The following is a 23721-nucleotide window of genomic DNA, read 5'->3' on the forward strand; positions in this document are numbered from 1 at the left end:
CTAACAGTGTCGTACATTTTGTTTTTGTCATTGTGGACATTAAGACATTTATGGAGCAGCTACAGAGTCCAAGACAAATTCCCCTGAACGGGACAATAAAGTTTATTGTATCGTATTAATATCGTATCGTACATGTAGAGTCTGAAACACCAGAAAACACCGGTGAAACTAGTTGGATGAATAAATGTGACAGGTCAAACAGCAGCAGTGTAATTATCCACTCAAGACATTTTATAAAATCACTGTGAGGACGAGAAGACGACGGCATCAACACACTCTGACTGCACGGAGATAAAAAGCAGTGAGGTGAGTTCAATCACTCTGACATGAAGATATTCAAGTAAAGCTTGTTCTTAAAGGGCCAGTGTGGAGAATTTAGTTTGGTCAATTGGCAAATTTTTATTCATTTATTTATTATTTAAAGGTTTAAGGATCAGGGACATTGCACATTAATAAAAACATTTAAACAAATGTAAACAAGCCAGAATTAGCCAAAAGGCTATTTTGCATCTGTTGTCCCTGGACTGATGTTTAAATTCACCCTAAAAGAAAAATAAGAAGAAAAAAAATTGGGTTATCAACATACAAATAATACATTCAATGATTAAAAAGCTGAATAGTGGACAAAAGAGCTCAGTAAAGGTCCATGCAGACACACACAAACTAACATAAAACTGAACTCAAACAGCAGCTACAGACAAAACAGAAGCAGCATTAAGCAGCAACACCAACAGAAAAAAAAAAAAGAAAAAGTACACAAGACACAATCACATTATACACATTGGACACATTAGAAGCCATGCACAAAAAGCAACAATACTAGACAATTAATACACTGACAGACAACATGACAGGGAATGTAATGTTCACAGCCTTGACCACTAATTAGCCACTTTTTTAAAAAGTGTTTAAAGGAGGTGAAATATTCCTAATGTGAGTTGGAATAGAATTCCTTTCACGAGCAGCTCTAATAGAAAACGCAGACTGGCTGAAAGAACTTTTTCTTAACGCGACAACACAGTCTCCTCTAGTTGCACTCCGAGTAGATGTTGATACCATTTTTATAAACTGATTCAATGCTGGAGGCGCACGTCCATGTATGATTTTGTACATAAGACAAGAGTGTGAATATTTAATCAGGTTTTCCCAATTTAACAGCTTGTATTTCAGTAAAATATAACAATGATGATAGTATTGGATATTGGATTTCCTGTCCAGCACTTTAAGGGTTTTTTTGTATAGTGAAAGTAATGGTTTGAGAGCAGTGTTGCTCGCTTGAGACCAAGTAGTCAAACAATATGTTAATATGATATGAAACATGATATCAATAACCACGTTTGGTTTGTGCATCATTAGCTGGAGCTATGGTCACTGTGTTTTTGTTGGTTGTCTTGTTTCTACTGTAGCCTTGAAGGGACAAACCAAACACTGGCTCTGTAGAGGGGATTCTGCATGTATAGGTCACCTGAAGACCAGATGGAAGAGATGAAGTTATTAATCACCACTAGATGTCACTGAAGCCCACACACTGGTCCTTTAACTCTGCTGTCTGTACTCTGGCTCTTTATAAGACGTCTAAGAGGTTGTTTTTGTGTGTCTTTCTTGTGGTTTGTGTCTTTTTTCAGTTGTTTTGGTTTGTTTATAGCTGTTTGATTCGGTGTTAGGAGTCAAACCAGGAAGTAAAGAGGTAAAGAAGCTGTAAACCTGAAGGTAAGTGGAGGATTAGCTCCAAGAGTGAAGGTTTAAAGACTGAGGTGAACAGGTGAACGGTGTGCAGCAGGACCACACCCAGACTGAGACTCACTAACACAGAGACAAACAGACTTAAAGCAACACAGACACACAAAGAGGGAAGTCATTGCTGCATGTTAATTAACAGCCTGTTTCTGATCATGTCACATTAACTTTAACATCTAAGGAAACTCACAAGGACAGAGAGGCTGTAGTAATAATAATAAACCACATTTTTCTTCGTCCTATCTATCTGTTTCTTCTTTTTACTTTCTTAAACAGACTATTCATTTTTATGCCATATCTGTGACATTTGACTGTGTTTGTAAAGATATTATGTTAAAACAAATAAAAATCTGAATGACAAAAAAAGAAAAATAATAAAGCATAGAGACAGAGAAGAGAAACTCATCATCCTCCTGGTTGATTTCATGGGAACTGAAAGTGAAAGTAAAGATGTTGGAGAGAAGCAGCTGACAGACGACAACTCAACACAACAGAGAACAACTCACTGCAGACAGACACTCCTCCACCAGGTCAGTTCATCATCTATCTATCTATCTATCTATCTATCTATCTATCTATCTATCTATCTATCTATCTATCTATCTATCTATCTATCTATCTATCTATCTATCTATCTATCTATCTATCTATCTATCTATCTATCTATTATCTATCTATCTATATTATCTATCTATCTATCTATCTATCTATCTATCTATATTATCTATCTATCTATCTATCTATCTATATTATCTATCTATATTATCTATCTATCTATCTATCTATCTATCTATCTATCTATCTATCTATCTATCTATCTATCTATCTATCTATCTATCTATCTATCTTTCATTTACAGTATAATTCATTATATTTTACACAGTTTTCAGCGGCAGATGTTGCAGATGTGTGAAAACATCAAAACAATTCTGTTATTTTGCTATTTTCTCACACAAAACGTGTTGAAAATGTTTTTGAATGAGACCAGGTGTCATGTTTGATCTGATAACAACATCACCTGAGCTCTCACCTGTCTGTCTTTCTCAGAACAACAGGACCCGGATTCACACACACACACACACACACACACACACACACACACACACACACACACACACACACACACACCTCGCCTTATTTGCATTTTCCACATAGCTCATAGATTATAAATCAGTCGACTTCCTCCACTCATTTATTCTGTTTGTTCCCTCTTTTCTTCCTTCAGGCTTTTAACATCATCGTTTCCTCTCATGAATTTCTCTCTGTGTCTGGACGTTTCTTCCTTCTTCCTGTCATCTCGTACAAACTGTGATGCTGCTGCTGCTGCAGGATACAACAGGGCCGTTGCTAGGAATTCTGGGCCCCCTTAAAGAATACTAAAGTGGGCCCCTCCCCCTAACTTTTCCTTCTTTTTTCTTACGTATGTATTATCGTTTTTTATTTAGCCTTCTTTGTTTTGATGCTAATGCAGCATTACACTGCAAAAACTCAAGTATCTTAGCAAGAATATTTGTCTTATTTCTAGTCAAAATGTAATTTCTAGTCAAAACAAATCTCATTCTACTTAAAATAAGACACATCATATTAAAAGTAGCTTGTTTTTAGACACTTTTTACTTCTTTCAAGCAGATTTTCACTTGGAATAAGTAGAAAAAATCTGATAGTGGAGCAAGTTTTTCTTCCTTATTACAAGCACAAAAAACTTACTTTCACTGGCAGATTTTTCTACTTATTGTGAATTTAAGTGAAAATGATCTAAAAACAAGTAAATTTTTAGGTGATGAGTCTTATTTTAAGTGGAAAGAGATTAGTTTTGACTAGAAATGAGACATTTGGACAAGAAATAAGACAAATATTCTTGGAAAGATGTAGAGTTTTTACAGTGTACTATGAGTATTAGTCAGGGTCTTACGCAGAATAAATCAGTCATACAAAGATTAGACTACTGGGGTTTTTCATGGGCCCCACTGGGCGCTGGGCCCCTAGAGTTATCATCACCTTTCTCCCCTAGACAACGGCCCTGGATACAGGATAGAGGATCGATCATCTCCAAGGAGACGACCGGACCGGGAATGTCTTTAGATTTTAGACCAAACAAGTCGTTGCCTGTTTTATTCTAATATTTAGGTTCATGACACAGTTTATCCTCCGTTGCTCAAAGAAAGTGAATGATTCGTGTTCATTTTTACTCACTGGTGTAAAGTTTCCTATGCTCTTACTGTAAGTCTATGCATCAGCATTAATTAATTATGTAATAAATATGAAATCACTGTCCATAATGCCAGCTGAGTGTTTTTGCTGCTGATACTCAGTATTTATTATTTATTATTACTTCCGTACTTTCTCTCAGACTCACACTGATGTTGATGTTTTTACTTTTAGATCCTGATCCAACACTGACTGTTCATGAAAAAGCATTCTTGTACAATATGTTATTTATCATCTAATGATTAATTCAGAACATGTTGGGTTTTCTTGACATAAAATAACCACTGTTTTGTTTAGTTTTTCTTCTTTTCTGGTAAAATAATGACTTAAATACCTTAGATTTTCCTCCAGTAAGTGAAAACCACCTGATGTTTCCTCTCTGTGTGTTAAAGGCCGAGACGACGACGAGGTGATGAAGGACAGAGAGATGAAACTCAGAGAGGACGAGTCGACTCCCCAGAGGCTCAGAGTTCAGCCACAACAACCACCGACACCAGGTTGAACAACCTTCCTCCTCCTCCTCCTTCAGCATCTTAAAGGGATAGCTCACCCAAAATTTCACTCATTATCTCCTCCCCCTCATGTGGACTAAGGGCTGGGAGAAGTTTCAGAGTCCTTGGCGCAGCAGTATTTGTCCATATAAGAACGGAGCTCACTTTTCTTCGTCCAAAAAGACACACCAAAAAACATCCAAATACCTCCATGCTGCTCGTCTGTAATGTCCCTCTTGTATTGAAGCCCCAACATGAGAAATTGTTCCGAAACAAATTAAATAAGTCTGTATTTTAAGCTTGTTTGTAGCGGAAGCTCCCAGTGTCTCAGTTTTTTTTCGGGACAATTTCTCATGTTGGGGCTTCAATACAAGACGGACATTACAGACGAGCAGTATGGAGGTATTTGGATGTTTTTTGGTGTGTCTTTTTGGACGAAGAAAGTTGGTATCCATTGACAACCATTATATGGACAAATACTGCTGCACGGACCCCCCCCCCATAACTCAGAGAAGCCACGGAGGACTCTGAAACTTCTCCCAGCCCTTAGTCCACATGAGGTGAAATTTGAATTTTGGGTGAACTATCCCTTTAAAGAATAATTTCCGTTTTGTACAACCTGGACCTTATTTCTGTAGGTTGACCTGCTGACCTCTGACCTGGATGATGTCATCTCTGAGCGCCACACAGCGCGGCTCATTCTGATAATAATCATTCTGCTTCGGCATTCGGGTCCATTTTTATCTTAACTAGCCGGAGCTTTAGTGAGTCCAGGTTGAGGAGAGGAAGCCTGTGGAAGCTGAACTTCATCCAGCTGCTCATTTTGTTCTGACAAGTCAGAAACACGCAGAAACCAACCGTAGCATTAGCATTAGCAACAAGCTCAGAGATGACATCATCCAGGCCAGAGGTCAGTAGGTCAACCTACAGACCCCGGATGTTGATAACAGCTAACCCCGGACTCAGAGGGGAATAGCACTAGCCTATCAGAACTAAATATTGGCGAAATGAAGGAGTTTCTCTGCAGATAATGTGTTATTTAGAGGCTGCATTGCGCTGCCCTGTGTTCTCACATTATACGGATATACGCGCCGCTCCACTGGGGCTAATTTCGTCAGAACGACTCCAAATGACACCAGAGTTATCTGGGGGAGGAAATGATTGTATTTTATGCTAGAAATAAGGTCCAGGTTGTAAAAAACGGAAATGATCCTTTAAAGCTTCTGTCTCTTCACCTCTGACGTGTCCTCGTCCTGTGTCTCTTCTTCACAGGGGAGGACGGTGGGTCTCCGGTGGTGGAGGACTCGTCCCCCGTCCCCCCCCAGCTGACCCGGTGGATCAGAGAAGCGGCGGAGGATCTGAGGATCGGTCAGAGGGACCGCAGCTGGGCCGCCGCCGTCGTCAACGACTTCAGAGAAAAGCTGCTCCGCTTCCTGAGGAGCAGCAGCCAGCAGCCGTTCTTCCAGAGCGCTGAGTTCCTCACCACCGGCAGCTACTTCGAGAAGGTCAAGGTCAGGGTCTGACTCTTTTTATTTTATTTTTTTAACTCTTTATTTATAGATATTTTTCATCTTCTAGTACAAAAGGTAAAACAAAGGACAAATACAAAAACACTGAACAATTACACATACAGCAAAAACTCAATATCTTACCAAGAAGATTTGTCTTATTTCTAGTCAAAACAAATCTCATTCTACTTAAAATTAGACTCATCACATTAAATGTAGCTTGTTTTTAGACACTTTTTACTTCTTTCAAGCAGATTTTCACTTGAAATAAGTAGAAAAATCTGATAGTGGAGCAAGTTTTTCTTTCTTACAAGTACAAACAACTTGCTTTCACTGGCAGATTTTTCTACTTATTTCAAGTGAGAATTAGTTTGAAACAAGTGAAAATGATCTAAAAACAAGTACATTTTTAGGTGATGAGTCTTATTCTAAGTGGAAAGAGATTAGTTTTGACTAGAAATGAGACATTTGGACAAGAAATAAGACAAATATTCTTGGAAATATTTTGAGTTTTTGCAGTGTATTCAAGGTCTGGGGGTGATCAGTATATCCAGAAGACAAACATGGGCAAACAGTCAGTCTCACTCATTGGCCAAATAAACAGAACATGCCTTTTTTTTTCACCCAAATCTTTTTGGAGTTGGATTGAATAAGTCATTTGCTCTACTGGAGTTGTTTGTTTTACAATATTAACAAACGTATCTGTAGTGGGGAGATTTTTCTGGAGCCAGCATTTTGTGATAAGAAGATAAATATCAGCTTTACTCAATCCATCCGGCATATTTCTAAGATAGAGAGTTGTAATACATTGATATTGAAATGAAACTTTTGTTTTATTTAAGTTTTTCTTCCGACAACAAACAAAAAAGGAAAGAAACAGAGAAAGAACAAAAAACTGACAGAAAATAAGTGAACAGACAGGTTGACAAGGCCATATTAGTGCAAAATGGTGAGTAATGGTGAGTTACATCTCAAAAAATATGAATTCCACTTCCCACCTACTTTATTTATTGATCAGCCTGTAGTCTTAAAGGGAGAAGGTCAGTTTTGCATTGTGTTGTATTCCGTCAGTGCTCTCTGTTGTGATGTGTTCCTCCTTCAGATCCACAGCCCTGATGAGTTCGACATGATGCTGAAGCTTCAGGCTCCGGCTCGTCTCGTCATGACACCGCTGGACGACGGCCTCTTCTACCGGCTCGATCTGGTCCGGGCCACGCGCTCGCCCATACAGGCCTTCCTGCTGGAGAACGAGAGGACGCTGTCGTCCAGCAAAGTCCTGACTGAGACGTACCGGCTGGTCCGCACCTTCCTCAAGAACTACACAGGTTTTATGATCCATACATACTATTACCATTATGTTTCACACTGTGCAGATACAGACACAGTGAAAGTAGCCCACAGTGAAACTTTATAAGCAACTGGATCATAAAACAAAAGGCTCTTTCTGCAGGGATAACGAGATTTACAAAAACAGTCATAGAAGCTGAAAAACAGGAATGTTTTTACTCTTCCTGTCAGTGATCTGACTCCTTCCATCCGTGGCGACACATTTACTCTAATATTCTTACACAAAACATTTCAGGCACTATAGGTTTGACATAGAAAACATATGAATAAACTTCTCTGATAGCAGATTCATTGGTTTTACATTGCTTTTCCTGCACCAACAGGTCATTGATGCAGCTACGGTGGCTGTGAAGGCTCAAACACACACAGAGAGACCAACATGCTATAAATTCAGAAAACAAACTTTATCAATTTGACAGAAACTCACAACACAACAGAAGTTGTGTTAGCTAAAGGGCTAATGCAAAGCTAAATATATGTGAATCATGTGATACTGACCAATTCTGCATTCTGCACCGGTACTTGCCTTATTTGGTCAATGTGTACCATCTTTAAAGGGATAGTTCACCCAAAATTCAAATTTCACTCATGATCTCCTCCCCCTCATGTGGACTAAGGGCTGGGAGAAGTTTCAGAGTCCTCCGTGGACAATTGCAAATCACATACAGTATGACCGTCTTTCCTTGTCTTCAACACTGGTCGTATTAAAGCAAAAAAATATGTTTTCTGATCATAAATAATATCATGAGATAGCAAGAAGCACATTCCCTCTGAAGGCTGAGCCCGGGACCCTCAACTGTCCTCGACAATTTACAATAATCCAAACAAATACGTCTTATTTTCTGCACAAATGTTTAAAGTCAAGAAGCTAAAGCTAAAGCGCCCTGCAGCCTGCTGCCTCACTTTACTGTGTATAACAGGATATATTTTATCATATATTTCCCTCTTTGTATTCTATTTATTTTCCTTTTAACTAATTTATTTTCCTCTGGAGCGGAGATCTATCTATCTATCTATCTATCTATCTATCTATCTATCTATCTATCTATCTATCTATCTATCTATCTATCTATCTATCTATCTATCTATCTATCTATCTATCTATCTATCTATCTATCTATCTATCTATCTATCTATCTGAATTATGTGAATGTAGACCTCATTGTTAGACCTCATTCTGATGCACTGAACCAGGACTTGAAGGTGCTCTTGTCTCCTTGTCTCCTTGTCTCCCTGTCTCCCTGTCTCCTTGTCTCCTTGTCTCCTTGTCTCCTTGTCTCCTTGTCTCCTTGTCTCCTTGTCTCCTTGTCTCCTTGTCTCCCTGTCTCCCTGTCTCCTTGTCTCCTTGTCTCCTTGTCTCCTTGTCTCCTTGCCTCCAGTCCCAGGCGGTGAACACCGGTGGGAGGTGAACAGGAAGCGGCTCAGCTCTCCGGCCGTGACCTTGTCCCTGTGCAGGACTGAGAGGGACAGAGAGGAGCTGATCTCTGTGGACCTGGTTCCTGCTCTGGAGGTAAAACACCACTCATTCATAAAAAAACACTCATTCATCTGAAACTACATCTACTGCTAAACCACTCATTCATCTGAGTCACCGCTGATAGAAACTACAGTACAGGTCAAAAGTTTGGACACACTCGATGCATTTCCTTTATTTTCATGACTATTTACATTGTAGATTCTCAGTGAAATTCCACTAATGAACCTGACAAGGCAACACCACCTGTGAAGTGAAAACCATGTTCAGGTCAGGTTCACCTCTTGAAGCTCATCAAGAGAAGCCAAGAGTGTGCAAAGCAGTAATCAGAGCAAAGGGGGGCTACTCTGAAGAAACTAGAACTGGTGGGGGCAGAGATAGAGGAGGAGGAGGAAGAAGGAGAGGAAGAAGAAAAGAAGAAAGAGAAGACAAAGAAGAAAAGACGTGTTTTCAGTTAGCCTATTTCACACTTTTTTGTTAATTCCACATGTGTTCATTCATAGTTTTGGTGCCTTCAGTGAGAATAAAGGAAACACATTGAATGAGAAGGTGTGTCCCAACTTTTGGCCTGGACTGTACGTCTACTACTACTACTACTACTACTACAAGGCAAGGCAAGGCAATTTTATTAGTATAGCCCGTTTTTACCACCAGTCTGTCTCAAAGGGCTTCACATGGCATCATAACAACATCCTCTGTCCTTAGACCCTCACATCCACTGAGGAAAAACTCCATGGAAACCCTTTTAACAGGGAAAACCAGGAGAAAGCTCAGGGTGAGCAACAGAGGAGGGATCATCACCCAGGACGGACAGACTACTAGAAACACGTCCTCGGTGTTGGACGTCTTGTTTGGATTATTAAAAAAGACAAAATGAGGGAATGTGGACAAAGCTGTTAAAGAGCAGTTAAAGAGCAGTTAAAGAGCAGTCTGCAGCGTCACGATGCTACAAGGGAACAAACTGGTCCCTGCAGGGCCGTTGCTAGGAATTCTGGGCCCCCTTGAAGAATACTAAAGTGGGCCCCTCCCCCTAACTTTTCCACTTTTTTTCTTAGACTACGTATGTATTATCATTTTTTATTTAGCCTTCTTTGTTTTGATGCTAATGCAGCATTACTATGAGTATTAGTCAGGGTCTTACACAGAATAAATCAGTCATACAAAGATTAGACTACTGGGGTTTTTTATGGGCCCCACTGGGCGCTGGGCCCCTAGAGTTATCATCACCTTTCTCCCCTAGACAACGGCCCTGGGTCCCTGTAAACGTACCTGTGTTATTGATTGTTTTACAGTAACATGTGTAGCTACCCATGATGCATTGGGACACAATGCTGATAGAAAACAGTAAAAAAAACATAGACATTGATATTAAATGAGCTGCAATGTGGCTAAAGAACAACGACATTCATGGTGTTAATTCAGGCAGGCATTCTTAGGTTGTCACTAGATGTTTAAAGAAAAATGTTTTTACTATTGTCCCTGCACTTTAATCTCCTCCTTTAGCTGTTTTCTTTAATGTACTTTATTCGGCTACCTGTGCCTTTTTTTTTTTTTTTTAATCTTCTGCTGATTTTAAAGGGACAATGAGGAGTTTCTATTTGGTTATAAAAAAGTCTGATATTAATGTGGATGAATCTCCGTTACCACTTGTTAATGGTCCATTTTAGATAAATCTATGGTTTTGTCTCTATGGTTATTTTGTTATTATTAGTGGTGGTGGAAATGCTGGGCGAGCCGACCAGCGTTTCTTTACTTTCGGTTTCGTGGCGAGTCATGAGAATAACGCCGCCGTATGAATCTCCGTTTATGGTGGGAACTACAACGGTATGTGATCGTCTTCCAACCTCTGACTTTAATTCTTGATGAATGAAAACATGAGTCTGTCTTGCGCCGGTCAAAGAATTTCACGGTGCGGAGGCTCATAAATGTAGAGTGGAAACACTTTGCTTTTACAAAACTCCTCGTTGTCCCTTTAACGTGTCTGATTTTTCTCTTAGTCTTTTGTTTATTTTGTTTCTGGTTTCTGTAGCCCTTTGAGATGACTTATTATTACAAATCAAATGTATTATTATTGACCTCCCTCCCTCCTGTGTCAGGTGCACCCGTCTCAGGGCTGGCCGGTCGCCGTGCGCAACGGTCCAGATGTGGACAACTGGCTGGGGAAGAAGGCTCGTCAGGAGATCAAGAGTTTCCCCTGTTACTTTGTACCGAAGAGACTCAAAGCACGAAACCTGGAGAACAGAGAGGAGGCTAAAGGTGAGAGAAACCATCAGTAGCTTCAATCAGTTAATAAATGTAGGGGAGAGTGGGGTAAGTTGAGCCACTTTTTGTATTCAGGATCACTACATCAAGACAATTATAGTTTTGTTGCTAACTAACACATCTGCATATATTTCAGGATGTTTTGCATCTCTACAAATTAACAGAATGAGTGTAAATATAACTGTTTTTAAAATATACAGTAGCATGTTCAAAAAAAGTGGTCTTGACCATAGGAGTGGGGTAAATTGATCAACCCCCCCTTCTTTCCTTCCATCCATCTCCTCCCTCCCCCTTTACTTAATATTTCATCTGTCCAGGCTACAGGTGAACACAAACTGCAGGGACTTCCTGCTGAGCCACCAACTCACTGAGATTTGGGGAGTTTTGTGATTACGTGGCATCTTGGGAAGAATCCCAGAGATTTTTCTTTGAAAGTAAAGTTTGGCCTCACTATAAACAACTTTTCCTGTTTATAGGAACATACTTACTGTAATTACAAACATACAGAATCTTGATTTAATCATTTGGACATATACAGCCAAAATACATTCACTAAGTGTATAGGATAGGTGGCTCAACTTACCCCACAGCTACCTTAGCTTGGGTTTATTGCTCTCACAGCTAAAATGGTGCAGTTTCATGCTAGGTTTACTACCTCATGTTGTAGCTCATAGAGACCACAACCCATGTATAAAACAAATTTACAATCATCTCTTTTGGTCTAAACACAATTCTCATAAAACTTATGATCGACAAAATTGACTCTCGAGAGTGAAAAATGATTTTTTTGGTCATAAATGTTAAACCACTTTACTCACGTGGTTCTAATCTTCACAGACTCCATGAAATGATGCCTGCCTCCCTAATATTTGGTCACATGCTAACTGTTTCCTATAGTTTCCTAGAAACAAGGGGTGGGTCAACTTACCCACTGGCTCATCTTACCCCACTCTCCCCTATCTGTAGCTTCACTCTGACTCCTGGTTTATCAACTGTAGATTCACACGATGCGTCACAGAGCTGATTATTGATTAAATAAGGAACTCGTTCTGTTCTTCTTTTATACAGTCAGTTTATACAACAGGTATAAAAAAATCAATATGTCAAATACTGAAATAACAGGATGATTTGTTGCAGCTATGAATCATGAAGCAGAAGCTGAAATCCTGTTGGAGTTGAGGGTGAACTGACTGATTCATTCATTCATTCATGTTGGTTGTGTTTGTGTTCCAGAGAGCTGGAGGATTTCTTTCTCTCTCATCGAGAAGAAAATCATCACGTCTCACGGCAACACGAAGACCTGCTGCGAGAGCAACGCCACCAAGTGCTGCCGGTGAGACAAACATCTTCCAGCGACATGCAAAAATCCCATTTACCTTAAAGGGATAGTTCAACATTTTGGCAAATTGGCCCATTGCTATAATCCCTATAGTCATAGCAGTAGGTTCGTTACCTTTAATTGTCGGTGCAAGCTATTTTTAGAACGGCGGAGCAGAGCCGTGAGCTGCTCAGAGCTACGCTACAGAGGAGGCTCATTATGGGATTTCTTGGTTGTTTCCCTCATCAAACTCATCAAATACACAATCCAACAACTCCACAACGCTCTGGTGGACAAGTTGTGAGCTGCACATTCACCACGCTATGAGATAATAACACAACGTTACCAGACAGAGTTGTTTTAGAGGGAAATTCATGTAAAACTGCTGATGCACGTTGCCTTCAGGGACAGTTTTTCATCAACAGTCTCTGTATTTCCCTCTAAAACAACTCTGTGTGGTAACGTTGTGTTATTATCTCATAGCGTGGTGAATGTGCAGGTCACAACTTGTCCACGAAAGCGTTTTGGAGTTTTTGGATTATGGCAATGGGCCTATTTGCCAAAATGTTGAACTATCCCTTTAATAAAGTCTTTAGTTACAATATACAATTTCTATTATAACAGTTCCACAGTAGTTCTTATGCTATAGATATTTATAAATATCATAATTATTCAAACTGAAGACCAAATCTGTTGTGTTTTCTTGTAAATAAACGCCCCCCCCCCCCCTCCTCAGTAAACAGTGTCTGATGCTCCTTAAATCTCTGATCGAGGGTCTGAAGCGACGTTTTCCCAAAGAGCTGGACGACCTCTGCTCGTACCACGGGAAGACGGTTTTCCTCCACACGCTGTCCGCCAGGTACTCTGATCTGTGTTATCATCTATATGTGATTATTATTATTATTATCATTAATTAATGTTTGATTAATATCATTCTGCATCAGTTTTAGGAACAAAAACAACTTCTCATGTTTCTTCTCAGTCACTTGTCTGTAATTATTATCATTAATTATCAATTATAAGTGATTTCACCACAGATTTACATCAAAAATATAACAAGACAAGAACAAGTGGCTGCACATATTAATTTAATGGTTAACAATGTGAATAGCAGCACTAGAGGCTCTAAGAGTTAGTTGTATTATTGGACTGTCAGTTTTACTAAAAACAATCTTAAACCAACACTAAGGAACTTTTCAACCTTCATATAATATTTTCATAGGCGGCGCTAGGGCAGAAGGAATGGGGAAGCTACGGGACAAAAAAAAAAAAGAAAAAGAAAAAAAAGTCTTTACCCAGGCAGATATATAAGATGTATATAGTTTTGATGTTCATCAAACTGAGATGCAGCAGAATGATTCCTTTCATTCTCTACTTGTTTTTTTTTTTTGCTGTTGTAGTGGCCCATAATTAACCTAATCAATGTTCTTACCCTAAGCAGCACGCCACGGGGCGTTTGTGTCATATTTTTCAACTATTTCTTCAGGTTTAAATCCTCTTAGTTGTCGCTCTCGATGTACAGAAGCAACAGAGTTGACAGTATCTGCTGTGCCATTGTCCTCATCCAGTTGCGCAACTCCTGTGAGAATGTGCGCTCACACAGGTGTCCAGAGGTAGGCCGGTGACTGGAGGAGGGAGGCAGCAGGTGTCCGGGCGGTCGGGGCTGCTGTCTGGACGTAACTTAGGCCAGTGACTGGAGGAGGGTGTGCGCAGGTGTTCGGGGGGGCGCGGCTGTGAGGTAGACCGGTGACTCGCGGGCAGTGGCCGGTATCCGGGGGGGGGCAGCCGGTGTCATCATGGAGGCCAGTGGCAGGAGAGAAGGCGGCAGCCGGTCGTGGAAGCATCGTGGTCGGCTTCATTGCTGCTGCTTCATGGGACTCTCGGACTCGTCAATTTTGATATTCAAAAACCTTCTAATGTCCGTTTTACCGGGCTTTTTTCTTTTAATTTCGCTGGACTGTCAGTGACTACAGTAGCATAGCGAGGCAAAGGGGTAAGCTTCTACGCTGCGCGTTGTAGCTACGCCGTGTGTAGGCTACGTAATGACGCAGGTAACCAGTCAAATACCACTGAAATAAAAAATAAATAAACCATCGACATAGATAATACTTTAAAAATGTGTGTTTTAATGTATTTCCCACCTCTTTCTAAAATATAATTTAAAAACAACAACGAAAAAAAAAACATTATTTTATTTTTTCATTTTATTATTTGTGATGATTTTATTTTATTTTCTGTGACAATCTAGGGGAAGCTAAGCTTCCCTTAGCCTATTGATAGCGCCGCCTATGAATATTTTCATAACTTTTGTGATGGTACATCGACTTACAACAGGTTTAAGAACACCTCTGTCATGGCCTGAGGGGGTCTGTATCATTATGGTCTGTATCTCCTTCACTGTCACTAAGCAGCTTTGAGGAGCATGGTAGGAACCCGGCTCTCACTTAAGTTTCACTTTCACTTTCACGAGTCACGACGAGGAGGGAGCAGCAATGATTGTGTGTGTGTGTTTACTGTGAAATGGTCCGCTGGAAACAGAAACTTAGTTTGGACGTCTTCTTGTTAATTTCCATGCACCGGGAGATCAGGATGTTGACGGCGCTACACGCTAGTGCTCATGGGAAATGGAGTCTTCCTTCAGGCAAAACACTACCGCTTTGGGCCACTGGCGCCGCCAAACTCAACCAAAATTTAAAGTTCTTTAGTACTGCTTTAAAGCAGAAGTAAGTGATATATTTGTGTTAATATAAGTCTTAAATAGTTGTATCTTCCGACAGCAATCACTTCTATAGAGTGTTTGGACTGAAACACGGGTCTGTCAGTCACTCTGCTCTGCTCTGAGCCCAGGAGAAAACTTTCCTTGTATCCTACAACCTTTATCCAATGAGGAGAGAGAACGGCATGCAGGGCTGTGTGTGCAGCCAAGGAACGCCGTGAATGTGGCGACGTAGGGACGAGGACTGTTATGGTGCGTTCAAGGAAACTCGTATTTTTCCGACCGTGAAGTCGTAGCCTACCAGTTGGATCTGGTACGAGTTCACGGGTCAGAAGTTACGAGTGGCCGTTATAGTGACTTTCACCGGTAAAACAGGTCGGAGAAACACGAGTGTGTTGCCTGGAACGCTACAAAGTCGTAAGTTGTGACTTGAAGCTGTAATTTACGATTTCAAAAGCCTGCCTGGAACGCAGCATTAGCCAAAACCACCGGATCACTTACTGCTGCTTTAACTTGGCTATAATCAATAATTTCATTGCTATAAAATCAAATGACAATAGAAAAATTTTTAAATGTGAAAGGTGTCATAAACCTACAGAGTTATCACCTGAACCTGCAGCTCACCTCAGCTTAACTCATTAGATGTTAGTTGTTGCAGCTCTATTGATCAACCTGGTATTATTGGTGTAATACAGTTAAAGTTACAGTTTTTTTATGGACTAGTTTTAGTATATAACAGAAATCTCTCTGCCCTTCAGATTCTCTGCCTCTGTTATTTGACTTCTATCTCTTTTATTTGCCCTGTGTCTTGTCTGTCAGGTTCAGTGACTCCCTGTGTCTTGTCTGTCAGGTTCAGTGACTCCCTGTGTCTTGTCTGTCAGGTTCAGCGACTCCCTGTGTCTTGTCTGTCAGGTTCAGCGACTCCCTGTGGGCTCCTCGGCGGCTCTCCTCCTGCTTCCTGCACCTCCTCACCTGTCTGGAGAGCCACGCTCAGACAGGCTCCCTCCCTCACTTCTTCGTGCCCCAGTGCAACCTGTTCTCCTCTACAGTCTTCCCCCGCAGGGCGCTGGTCTTCCTGGTGGGGGCGCTGAAGGAGCAGAGGAGTCTGAACCTCCCTCTGCTCCGGCCCCCGGCCCCCGCCTCACCACCGACACCACCGACCCCGACCGGTCTGAACCAGTCGTCTCTGCTGAACGCTGGTCGCTGTCTGGACACGGCCAGCAGGAATAAACTGGTCGTGGTGTTTGCTGTTCCTCTGTTTGCTGCAGTTTTTGTCTGTTTTCTGTTTCTTGTGTAAATTAAAGGGATAGTAGCATTTTTTAAAAGTGGGGTTGTATGATCTACAAATAGCCCCTAAGTACTTTAATTGCAGTAGAAGACTCTCTGCACTCCTCCCGTTAGCAACGCCAGCCCATAATAGCCCTGCCCAGAGATTTACAACATACAGTGTTGTGAACAGACCCAAAGAAACGGCCTATTTTCGCGGCCTAAAAGAGGTTTTACCTGAAAAAAAAATACACAGTTCCATTGTTCACTATAATATAATTTTTTCCAGCCCTTCAAAGTGCAGGAAAAACACAGTTTTTATTTGGACCTAACCAACTGCTGATCGGTGGGCGCTAACCCTGGGCGGAGGGATACGTGAGTTGGTTAGGTCCAAATAAAAACTGTGTTTTTCCTGCACTTTGAGGGGCTGGAAAAAATTATATTATAGCGAACAATGGAACTGTGTATTTTTTTTCAGGTAAAACCTCTTTTAGGCCGTGAAAATAGGCCGTTTCTTTGGGTCTGTTCACAACACTGTATGTTGTAAATCTCTGGGCAGGGCTATTATGGGCTGGCGTTGCTAACGGGAGGAGTGTAGAGAGTCTTCTACTGCAATTAAAGTACTTAGGGGCTATTTGTAGATCATACAACCCCACTTTAAAAAAAATGCTACTATCCCTTTAAAGCAGAAGTAAGTGATATATTTGTGTTAATCTAAGTCTTAAATAGTTGTATCTTCCGACAGCAATCACTTCTATAGAGTGTTTGGTCTGAAACACGGGTCTGTCAGTCACTCTGCTCTGCTCTGAGCCCAGGAGAAAACTTTCCTTGTATCCTACAACCTTTATCCAATGAGGAGAGAGAACGGCATAAAGGGGCAGTCCTCTCTGTGTGTGTAGCCAAGGGACGCCGTGAATGTGGTGACGTAGGGACGAGGGCGGGGACTGCTAACTCCATCTGCTGACAGGAAGTTAGACAAAACCACCGGATCACTTACTTCTGCTTTAACGCTCTAATATATAAAGAGAGTGAAACCAGATAATTAAAACATGCATTATGTAGATGAAAGTAGAAAAGTAGAAAATAGATAGAAAGTAGATTAGTATTTATACAATTGAGATGTGTCAATGAAGATTCTAAAGCTAAAGCAGAGTTTTATAAATAGCCATAATACTTTGCATAGACAGGAGAAAAGAACCAAAGTAATTTTGTTCTATTTTATTTACTCTATTCTATTTTATGGAGACTTCATGCATATCAAACTAGATCAGATATATATTCTATGATGAGAGAGACAGACAATCTTAATCATGTGTAATGTAATGCCTTTATGTAAAGAATTCTTATGTAAAACAATGCAGCAACACTTTTTACATGTAGTTTTGCAATTTGTTTGTTCCTTATGTTGAATCAACAGACATCTATTTATCATCAATTTCTTGAATGCATTCATTTTATTTGAAAAATATCAACATCTATTTCCCTGAATAAATCACATTACAACTGATACTGGTCTACAGTTTATTATTGTTAAGAACCACAGTAGTGACTTTATGTCTTTACCTGTTTTCTATACATTTATATAAGTAAACTAATGAACACTGTGTTAAATTTAGATACAATAGTTTATTTAGTCGGTTTTTAAGATGATATTTTTGCTTTTAAAATGAGTAAACGTGAACTCGTTGGTAAAACAGAGCCGTCTTCCTGCCTAACTTTATGTCTTTACCTGTTTTCTATACATTTCTATAAGTAAACTAATAAACACTGTGATAAATTTAGATACAACTGTTTATTTAGTCTGTTTTTAAAGTAATATTTTTGCTTTTAAAATGAGTAAACGTGAATAAGTTGGTAAAACAGAACCGTCTTCCTGCCGCCGTCGCTTGTTTCCCGTCGGCGCTATTTGCGGGGAGCACCGTCCTATAAAGGTTTCCCGCCGGAAACGTAACGTCCTCTTCTAGTGATCCAACATGGCGGTGAGTAGCGTCCCACATCGTACGATCTGAAGTTACGGTCTAAATCCACCATCATCGGCACCGCGGCGCGTTTCTAACGGCTGATTTCAGTTCAGATGTTTAGACACCAACATGAGACATCGACCATGAGTCTTATTTGTCCAATAAATGTCACAGATTAGTGTTAAAGTTGACTAACGGAGCGATGCTAACATGCTAACGGGGCTAGCCGCTGGGAAACACCGAGCCGAGCGTTTAGTTGTGGTGAAATTCCGCTGTTAAAACCCAGATTAACGACTCGTTATTGAACCAGAGCAGCTCAGCAAACACGAGCTTTGTGTAAATATGAACTGTTTAATTGTTGTGAGGTTGTGTTGGTTATTTTCCAGTTGTGTCAGTTGAGGTAACTTGATGCTAACAGCAGTTAGCCGGGTTATGTACGGACATGTCCGGCCGGCATGTGACAGGCAGAGAAATAAGAAACACATCAAGACCTGCTTCTGTCTTTAGAGAAAATACTAAAACGAGACTGTTAATGAAAGCGGAGTTAATCGTTAAACTGTGGGTGTGAAGAGTGTGTTCAACGTGGCTGTAGGTGACACGGTGCCTGTGGTCGGTTCCCACGTTGTAACACTGTGTTTGACTGATTTTTATCAAGATCCCCATTAGCTGCTATACACCTGGTAGCAGCTACTCCTCCTGGGGTCCATTAAAAGCCACATAAAATAATCAAACACACATGAAATGAAACTAAACATCCAGATACTGTAATAATATGAAAAGCTGCAGAGTACTAATGGGTGTTTGTGTGTTGTTCTCCTCTTTCTTTAGGACCAGGGTGAGAAGAAGGAGAACCCCATGCGAGAGCTCCGCATCCGCAAGCTCTGTCTGAACATCTGCGTCGGCGAGAGCGGAGACAGGCTGACCCGAGCTGCCAAGGTGCTGGAGCAGCTCACAGGCCAGACCCCCGTCTTCTCCAAGGGTGAGTGGAGGAGCTAGAGCCTCTGATCCGTCTGTGTGGGTGGTTTAATTCATCTATACATACAGTTGTTGTTGTTTAAGTTGTTTATTATCAGCAGGATATACATACATACAGTACAGTACAGTACAGGCCAAAAGTTGGGACACACCTTCTCATTCAATGTGTTTCCTTTATTCTCACTGAAGCCACCAAAACTATGAATGAACACATGTGGAATTAACAAAAAAGTGTGAATAACTGAAAACAGGTCTTTTCTTCTTTGTCTTCTCTTTCTTCTTTTCTTCTTCCTCTCCTTCCTCCTCCTCCTCCTCTATCTCTGCCCCCACCAGTTCTAGTTTCTTCAGAGTAGCCCCCCTTTGCTCTGATTACTGCTTTACACACTCTTGGCTTCTCTTGATGAGCTTCAAGAGGTGAACCTGACCTGAACATGGTTTTCACTTCACAGGTGGTGTTGCCTTGTCAGGTTCATTAGTGGAATTTCAGTGAGAATCTACAATGTAAATAGTCATGAAAATAAAGGAAATGCATTGAGTGTGTCCAAACTTTTGACCTGTACTGTAGAGGTAAACTAGAGTGTGTTATGTGATAAAGTGGGGGGACATGCAGCTGTGGGGTAAAGGTGTGTTTGCAGGTGTCATGATGACGTGTTGCTGTGTGGTTGAAGTTGACTCTTTGTCCTTGTTTCTCCTCCTGCAGCCCGCTACACTGTGAGATCCTTCGGTATCCGCAGAAATGAAAAGATTGCTGTCCACTGCACCGTCCGTGGAGCCAAAGCCGAGGAAATCCTGGAGAAGGGACTCAAGGTGAGAAACACACGACGTCCACACCTGAAGAGTCTCGCTTGGTCCTTATCTAGAAACTTAACATCAGTGGTTTTAGACGGATACAGAGAAGGAACTCTTTAAAGGACAATTCCAGGCGAATTCAACTCGGGGGTGTATTTTCATATCATTTTAGGTCTAAAAGAATGAATCTGAAGATTTTCAGTTTAATCGCTCCTGTTTTGCGGTAGTTGCGTCTGTCCCCGCATCGCCACGGCAGCAATGAATGGGAGTGGATGTAAGTTCTGCTGTTTAGGCTGTTTACAGCCCTCAAAGCCGCATTTTTTTCCACAGACAGCGTCAGATGGCGACTCAAACATGCGCCGAGAATTTTTTTTTACTTGAAGCAAGTAAAGAGTTGATATTCCTGTGTTTATGACACAAACGGTAGCTTTTCCCACTGCACCTGAACACACCGCGCACGGCAACTGGGTCTCGCGCGAGACTCCGGGAGACTTTGAATTAGATCTAGTTTTACAAACATGTCGGCTTGCTTGAAGTAAATAAACTTCTCGGTGCATGTTTGAGTCTCCATCTGACGCTGTCTGTGGCTTTGAGGGATGTAAACAGCCTAAACAGCAGAACTTACATCCACTCCCATTCATTGCTGCCGTGGCGATGCGGGGACAGACGCAGCTACCGCAAAACAGGAGACATTAAACTGAAAATCTTGAGATTCATTCCTTTAGACCTAAAATGATATGAAAATACACCCCTGAGTTGAATTCGCCTGGAATTGTCCTTTAAGTGTTTTGGAGGGAAAATAGTAATCTTAGTAGTCTTGTTTTTTTTCTCACTGTGTGGCTCATTGATCTGTTCCTTGTGGTGTCCTGACCTTCTGCATTATGTTAACAGATTATGGTTTGATAATAAATAACTGACAATAGTTCAGATCTCATGTGTTAAACAGACTTGGTTCATGTATTTGTTTAAGTTGACAACATTGAACGAACGTTAATGTTGAGTCTCGATGTGTTTTTATGTTAAACTTGTGTCTCAAATTGCAGTAGAGGATGAAAATGGATAAATATGACTATCATTGTGTAATAAGTGAATTATTCTAAAAAACCAGACAGCTCAGATGTTTCCAGGGTTTTATTGACTTTGACAAAATGCACAGAACAGAAACTCAACAGTGATTTTTAATGGATCTTTTAAACTGAACTAAGGCACCAAAACTGAAATATCACATATGAACAGTCAGTGTTTGATGAACCGGTATGATGATGTCATAATAATAATAATAAACTCCTCCTCTTCCTCCTCTTCTTCCTCCTCTTCCTCTTCTTCCTCCTCCTCCTCTTCCTCTTCTTCTTCCTCCAGGTGCGTGAGTACGAGTTGAGGAAGAACAACTTCTCCGACACCGGGAACTTCGGCTTCGGCATCCAGGAGCACATCGATCTGGGCATCAAGTACGACCCCAGCATCGGCATCTACGGACTGGACTTCTACGTGGTGAGTGACAGGAAGCAGTCTGAGCCGTCCTGTGTTCACGTCTCCATAGAAACTGAAGTTTTAACAGTTTATGTGAAAGACTTTTAACTTAAAGACGTGGTTATCTCTGATTGGTCGCTGGGTTTTTGTGGCTTTAACAAGTTGTTCTGTGTCTGTTGTTGAGCTGAAGCTGCAGCTGAGTGGATGTAGATTCATTCACTTTTAGTGGAACTGGAGCTTTTTGTTGCTCTTAGTTGCATCTAGTCGTGTTGATTTGACAAAAATCAACACTTGAAAAGTTAAAATTACACTTTTTTTTACTTCATTTAAGAGCAGAGCAGTTGGATTAATGAAGTTTTGATTCTGTGTTTTTAAATTCCTCAACTCCTGATGCTCAGCAAACATGAGTGGATAAATAAATCAATGCTGTTTTTACATTATTCTGTCTGGAGGAGTTTGGTTAAAGCAGTAAATCATGTCGGTTTCTCTGACATGAAGCTGTGAATCACTGTAACACACCATGTAGTTTGTCTTCTAGTGTTTTTGACATTTAGAATATGAAGTAAAAGTTCTGTTGAATTTTCTTTTGATAATTTAAATCCTTGACGTTTGGAGCAACAGTAAAATCTTCCAGAGATGAGATGAGGAGCTCAGCGCTTCAGCTGTTTTGTGATGTTGTTGTTGAGCAGAGAACCAGTTTGTGTGTTTGAGTTTCTGTGTCTGAGCAGCTCTCTTATCCTCCTCTTCCTCCTCTTCCTCCTCCTCCCCCGTGTCCAGGTTCTGGGCCGACCCGGCTTCAGCATCGCCGACAAGAAGCGGAAACGAGGCCGCATCGGCTTCAAGCACCGCATCCGCAAAGAGGAGGCCATGCGCTGGTTCCAGCAGAAAGTGAGTCACACGACAGAACAGACAGCTTTTTATTTAGCTCGTTTCCTGATTAAATTTAGCCGACATGAACTTTAAAATGTTTCATCATCTGATTTTGGATTAGGAAAACGTTTTAAAGCTGTTTGTACAGTTAATAAATGACAGTTAATAAGGTCAAAACTGGATCTAAACTCGTTAACTCCTCTGGGCTGAGTCATTAGAGCTGCACAGGAAGTAGATTTTTACTTTGACAGTTTGAGTTTGTGGCCTCAGGCTGCAAAAGGAAACAAGTCAAGTTCATGTCATTTCTGATTTTAAAGTAACTTTGAGTTTAGTCGTAGTGTAAAAGAGTTGGATTTTAATCTAATGACAGAAGTGTTAACGTTTTCCCTCTTCTCTCCTCTTCTTCCAGTATGATGGTATCATCCTCCCCGGGAAGTAAAGGACCACCTTTTCATCTTGTTTGTATGAAAGTAATAAAATGGAAAAAATGACATTTGGTCTCATGTTGTTTCTCGTCAGTTTAGATTCACTACAAAGATTTCAATATATATATATATTGAGATAAAACGAGTAAAAAATATATATACCGTATATATAATCAACAAACATTCTGACATTTATTCCCCGTTTAAAAACTAAATAATTCACTTCACATACATGTTATAAGATTATAACAACTTGTACAGAACCTTTTATAAAAATATTTATAACAAAATTAAGTAGGAAAAGTCTTTACATCCATGTCACTGAAAATCTCCTGAACAAAGTTAATATCGGGTTCATTTCCTCATTTTCAGAAACTTAAATTTGTTGTGTCCATATAATTGTTTTAAATCTAGGCTGTTAACGGATTTATATTACTATTTATTTTCAGAGTTTAACGTTTTGACCTTTTGGTTCCTGGGCATCTGAGCGAGTTTTCACCACATGAGGTCAGTGTGGAGCCAGTGATGCGTTTAAGTGTCAGTCAAACAGATCAGAGCTGCTCTTTGAATTAGATTTAACTCTGAAACGTGTCTCAAATGCTTCATAAATTTATATTATAGATTATTTATTTATTGTCCACAATGTGAAAATTTATCTTCGTTGTTTGGCAGCTCTATAGCGCCTTCCTGAGGGGAGTTTTTGAAATTCATTGGCCAGGGGGTGACTGGGATCAGACAAAATGTGCTTTTCCTTCAACTCTAACGTCATAAATACATCCCAGCTGTTCCTGCTCCCATCCTATGATTTTACTGGCTATTTTTTTAAAAATAATTTTTGCCCATATGGCTCTGTTTTTAACCCCCAGGTGACCATACCATGTACATATATTGTAACGGCACGCTT

At 40.5% G+C, this 23721-nt stretch overlaps 2 protein-coding genes across 2 annotated transcripts; both read left to right on the top strand.

Annotated features, from left to right (window-relative positions):
* Positions 1-5716: 5716 nt before the first annotated feature.
* On the top strand, positions 5717-16358 carry LOC146977867 (cyclic GMP-AMP synthase). The gene is made up of 7 exons (XM_085790638.1): positions 5717-5947; positions 7047-7269; positions 8671-8801; positions 10862-11021; positions 12261-12360; positions 13082-13204; positions 15974-16358. Exons 2-7 carry the CDS (start codon positions 7071-7073, stop codon positions 16356-16358), a joined length of 1098 nt encoding a protein of 365 aa, XP_085646764.1. The 5' UTR covers positions 5717-5947; positions 7047-7070.
* A 1838-nt stretch (positions 16359-18196) lies between these two features.
* rpl11 (ribosomal protein L11) lies at positions 18197-22883 on the top strand. The gene is made up of 6 exons (XM_085790640.1): positions 18197-18306; positions 19117-19267; positions 19964-20070; positions 21412-21543; positions 22300-22410; positions 22802-22883. The coding sequence occupies exons 1-6, from the start codon at positions 18301-18303 to the stop codon at positions 22829-22831; spliced, it is 537 nt and encodes a 178-aa protein (XP_085646766.1). The 5' UTR covers positions 18197-18300; the 3' UTR covers positions 22832-22883.
* Positions 22884-23721: the final 838 nt, after the last annotated feature.

Source organism: Trachurus japonicus, chromosome 11 (genome assembly GCF_045865225.1).
Source record: "Trachurus japonicus isolate A0001 chromosome 11, Traja_1.0".
NCBI lineage: Eukaryota > Metazoa > Chordata > Actinopteri > Carangiformes > Carangidae > Trachurus > Trachurus japonicus.

What these genes read in the sequence shown, in the direction of transcription:
- LOC146977867 (XM_085790638.1), top strand. Translation starts at nt 7,071, where the DNA reads ATGATGCTGAAGCTTCAGGCTCCGGCTCGTCTCGTCATGACACCGCTG. An exon ending in CTTCCTCAAGAACTACACAG is followed by an intron (nt 7,270 to 8,670) that starts GTTTTATGATCC and finishes CCTTGCCTCCAG; the next exon opens with TCCCAGGCGGTGAACACCGG. An exon ending in GAACAGAGAGGAGGCTAAAG is followed by an intron (nt 11,022 to 12,260) that starts GTGAGAGAAACC and finishes TTTGTGTTCCAG; the next exon opens with AGAGCTGGAGGATTTCTTTC.
- rpl11 (XM_085790640.1), top strand. An exon ending in GACCCCCGTCTTCTCCAAGG is followed by an intron (nt 19,268 to 19,963) that starts GTGAGTGGAGGA and finishes CTCCTCCTGCAG; the next exon opens with CCCGCTACACTGTGAGATCC. An exon ending in TCCTGGAGAAGGGACTCAAG is followed by an intron (nt 20,071 to 21,411) that starts GTGAGAAACACA and finishes TTCTTCCTCCAG; the next exon opens with GTGCGTGAGTACGAGTTGAG.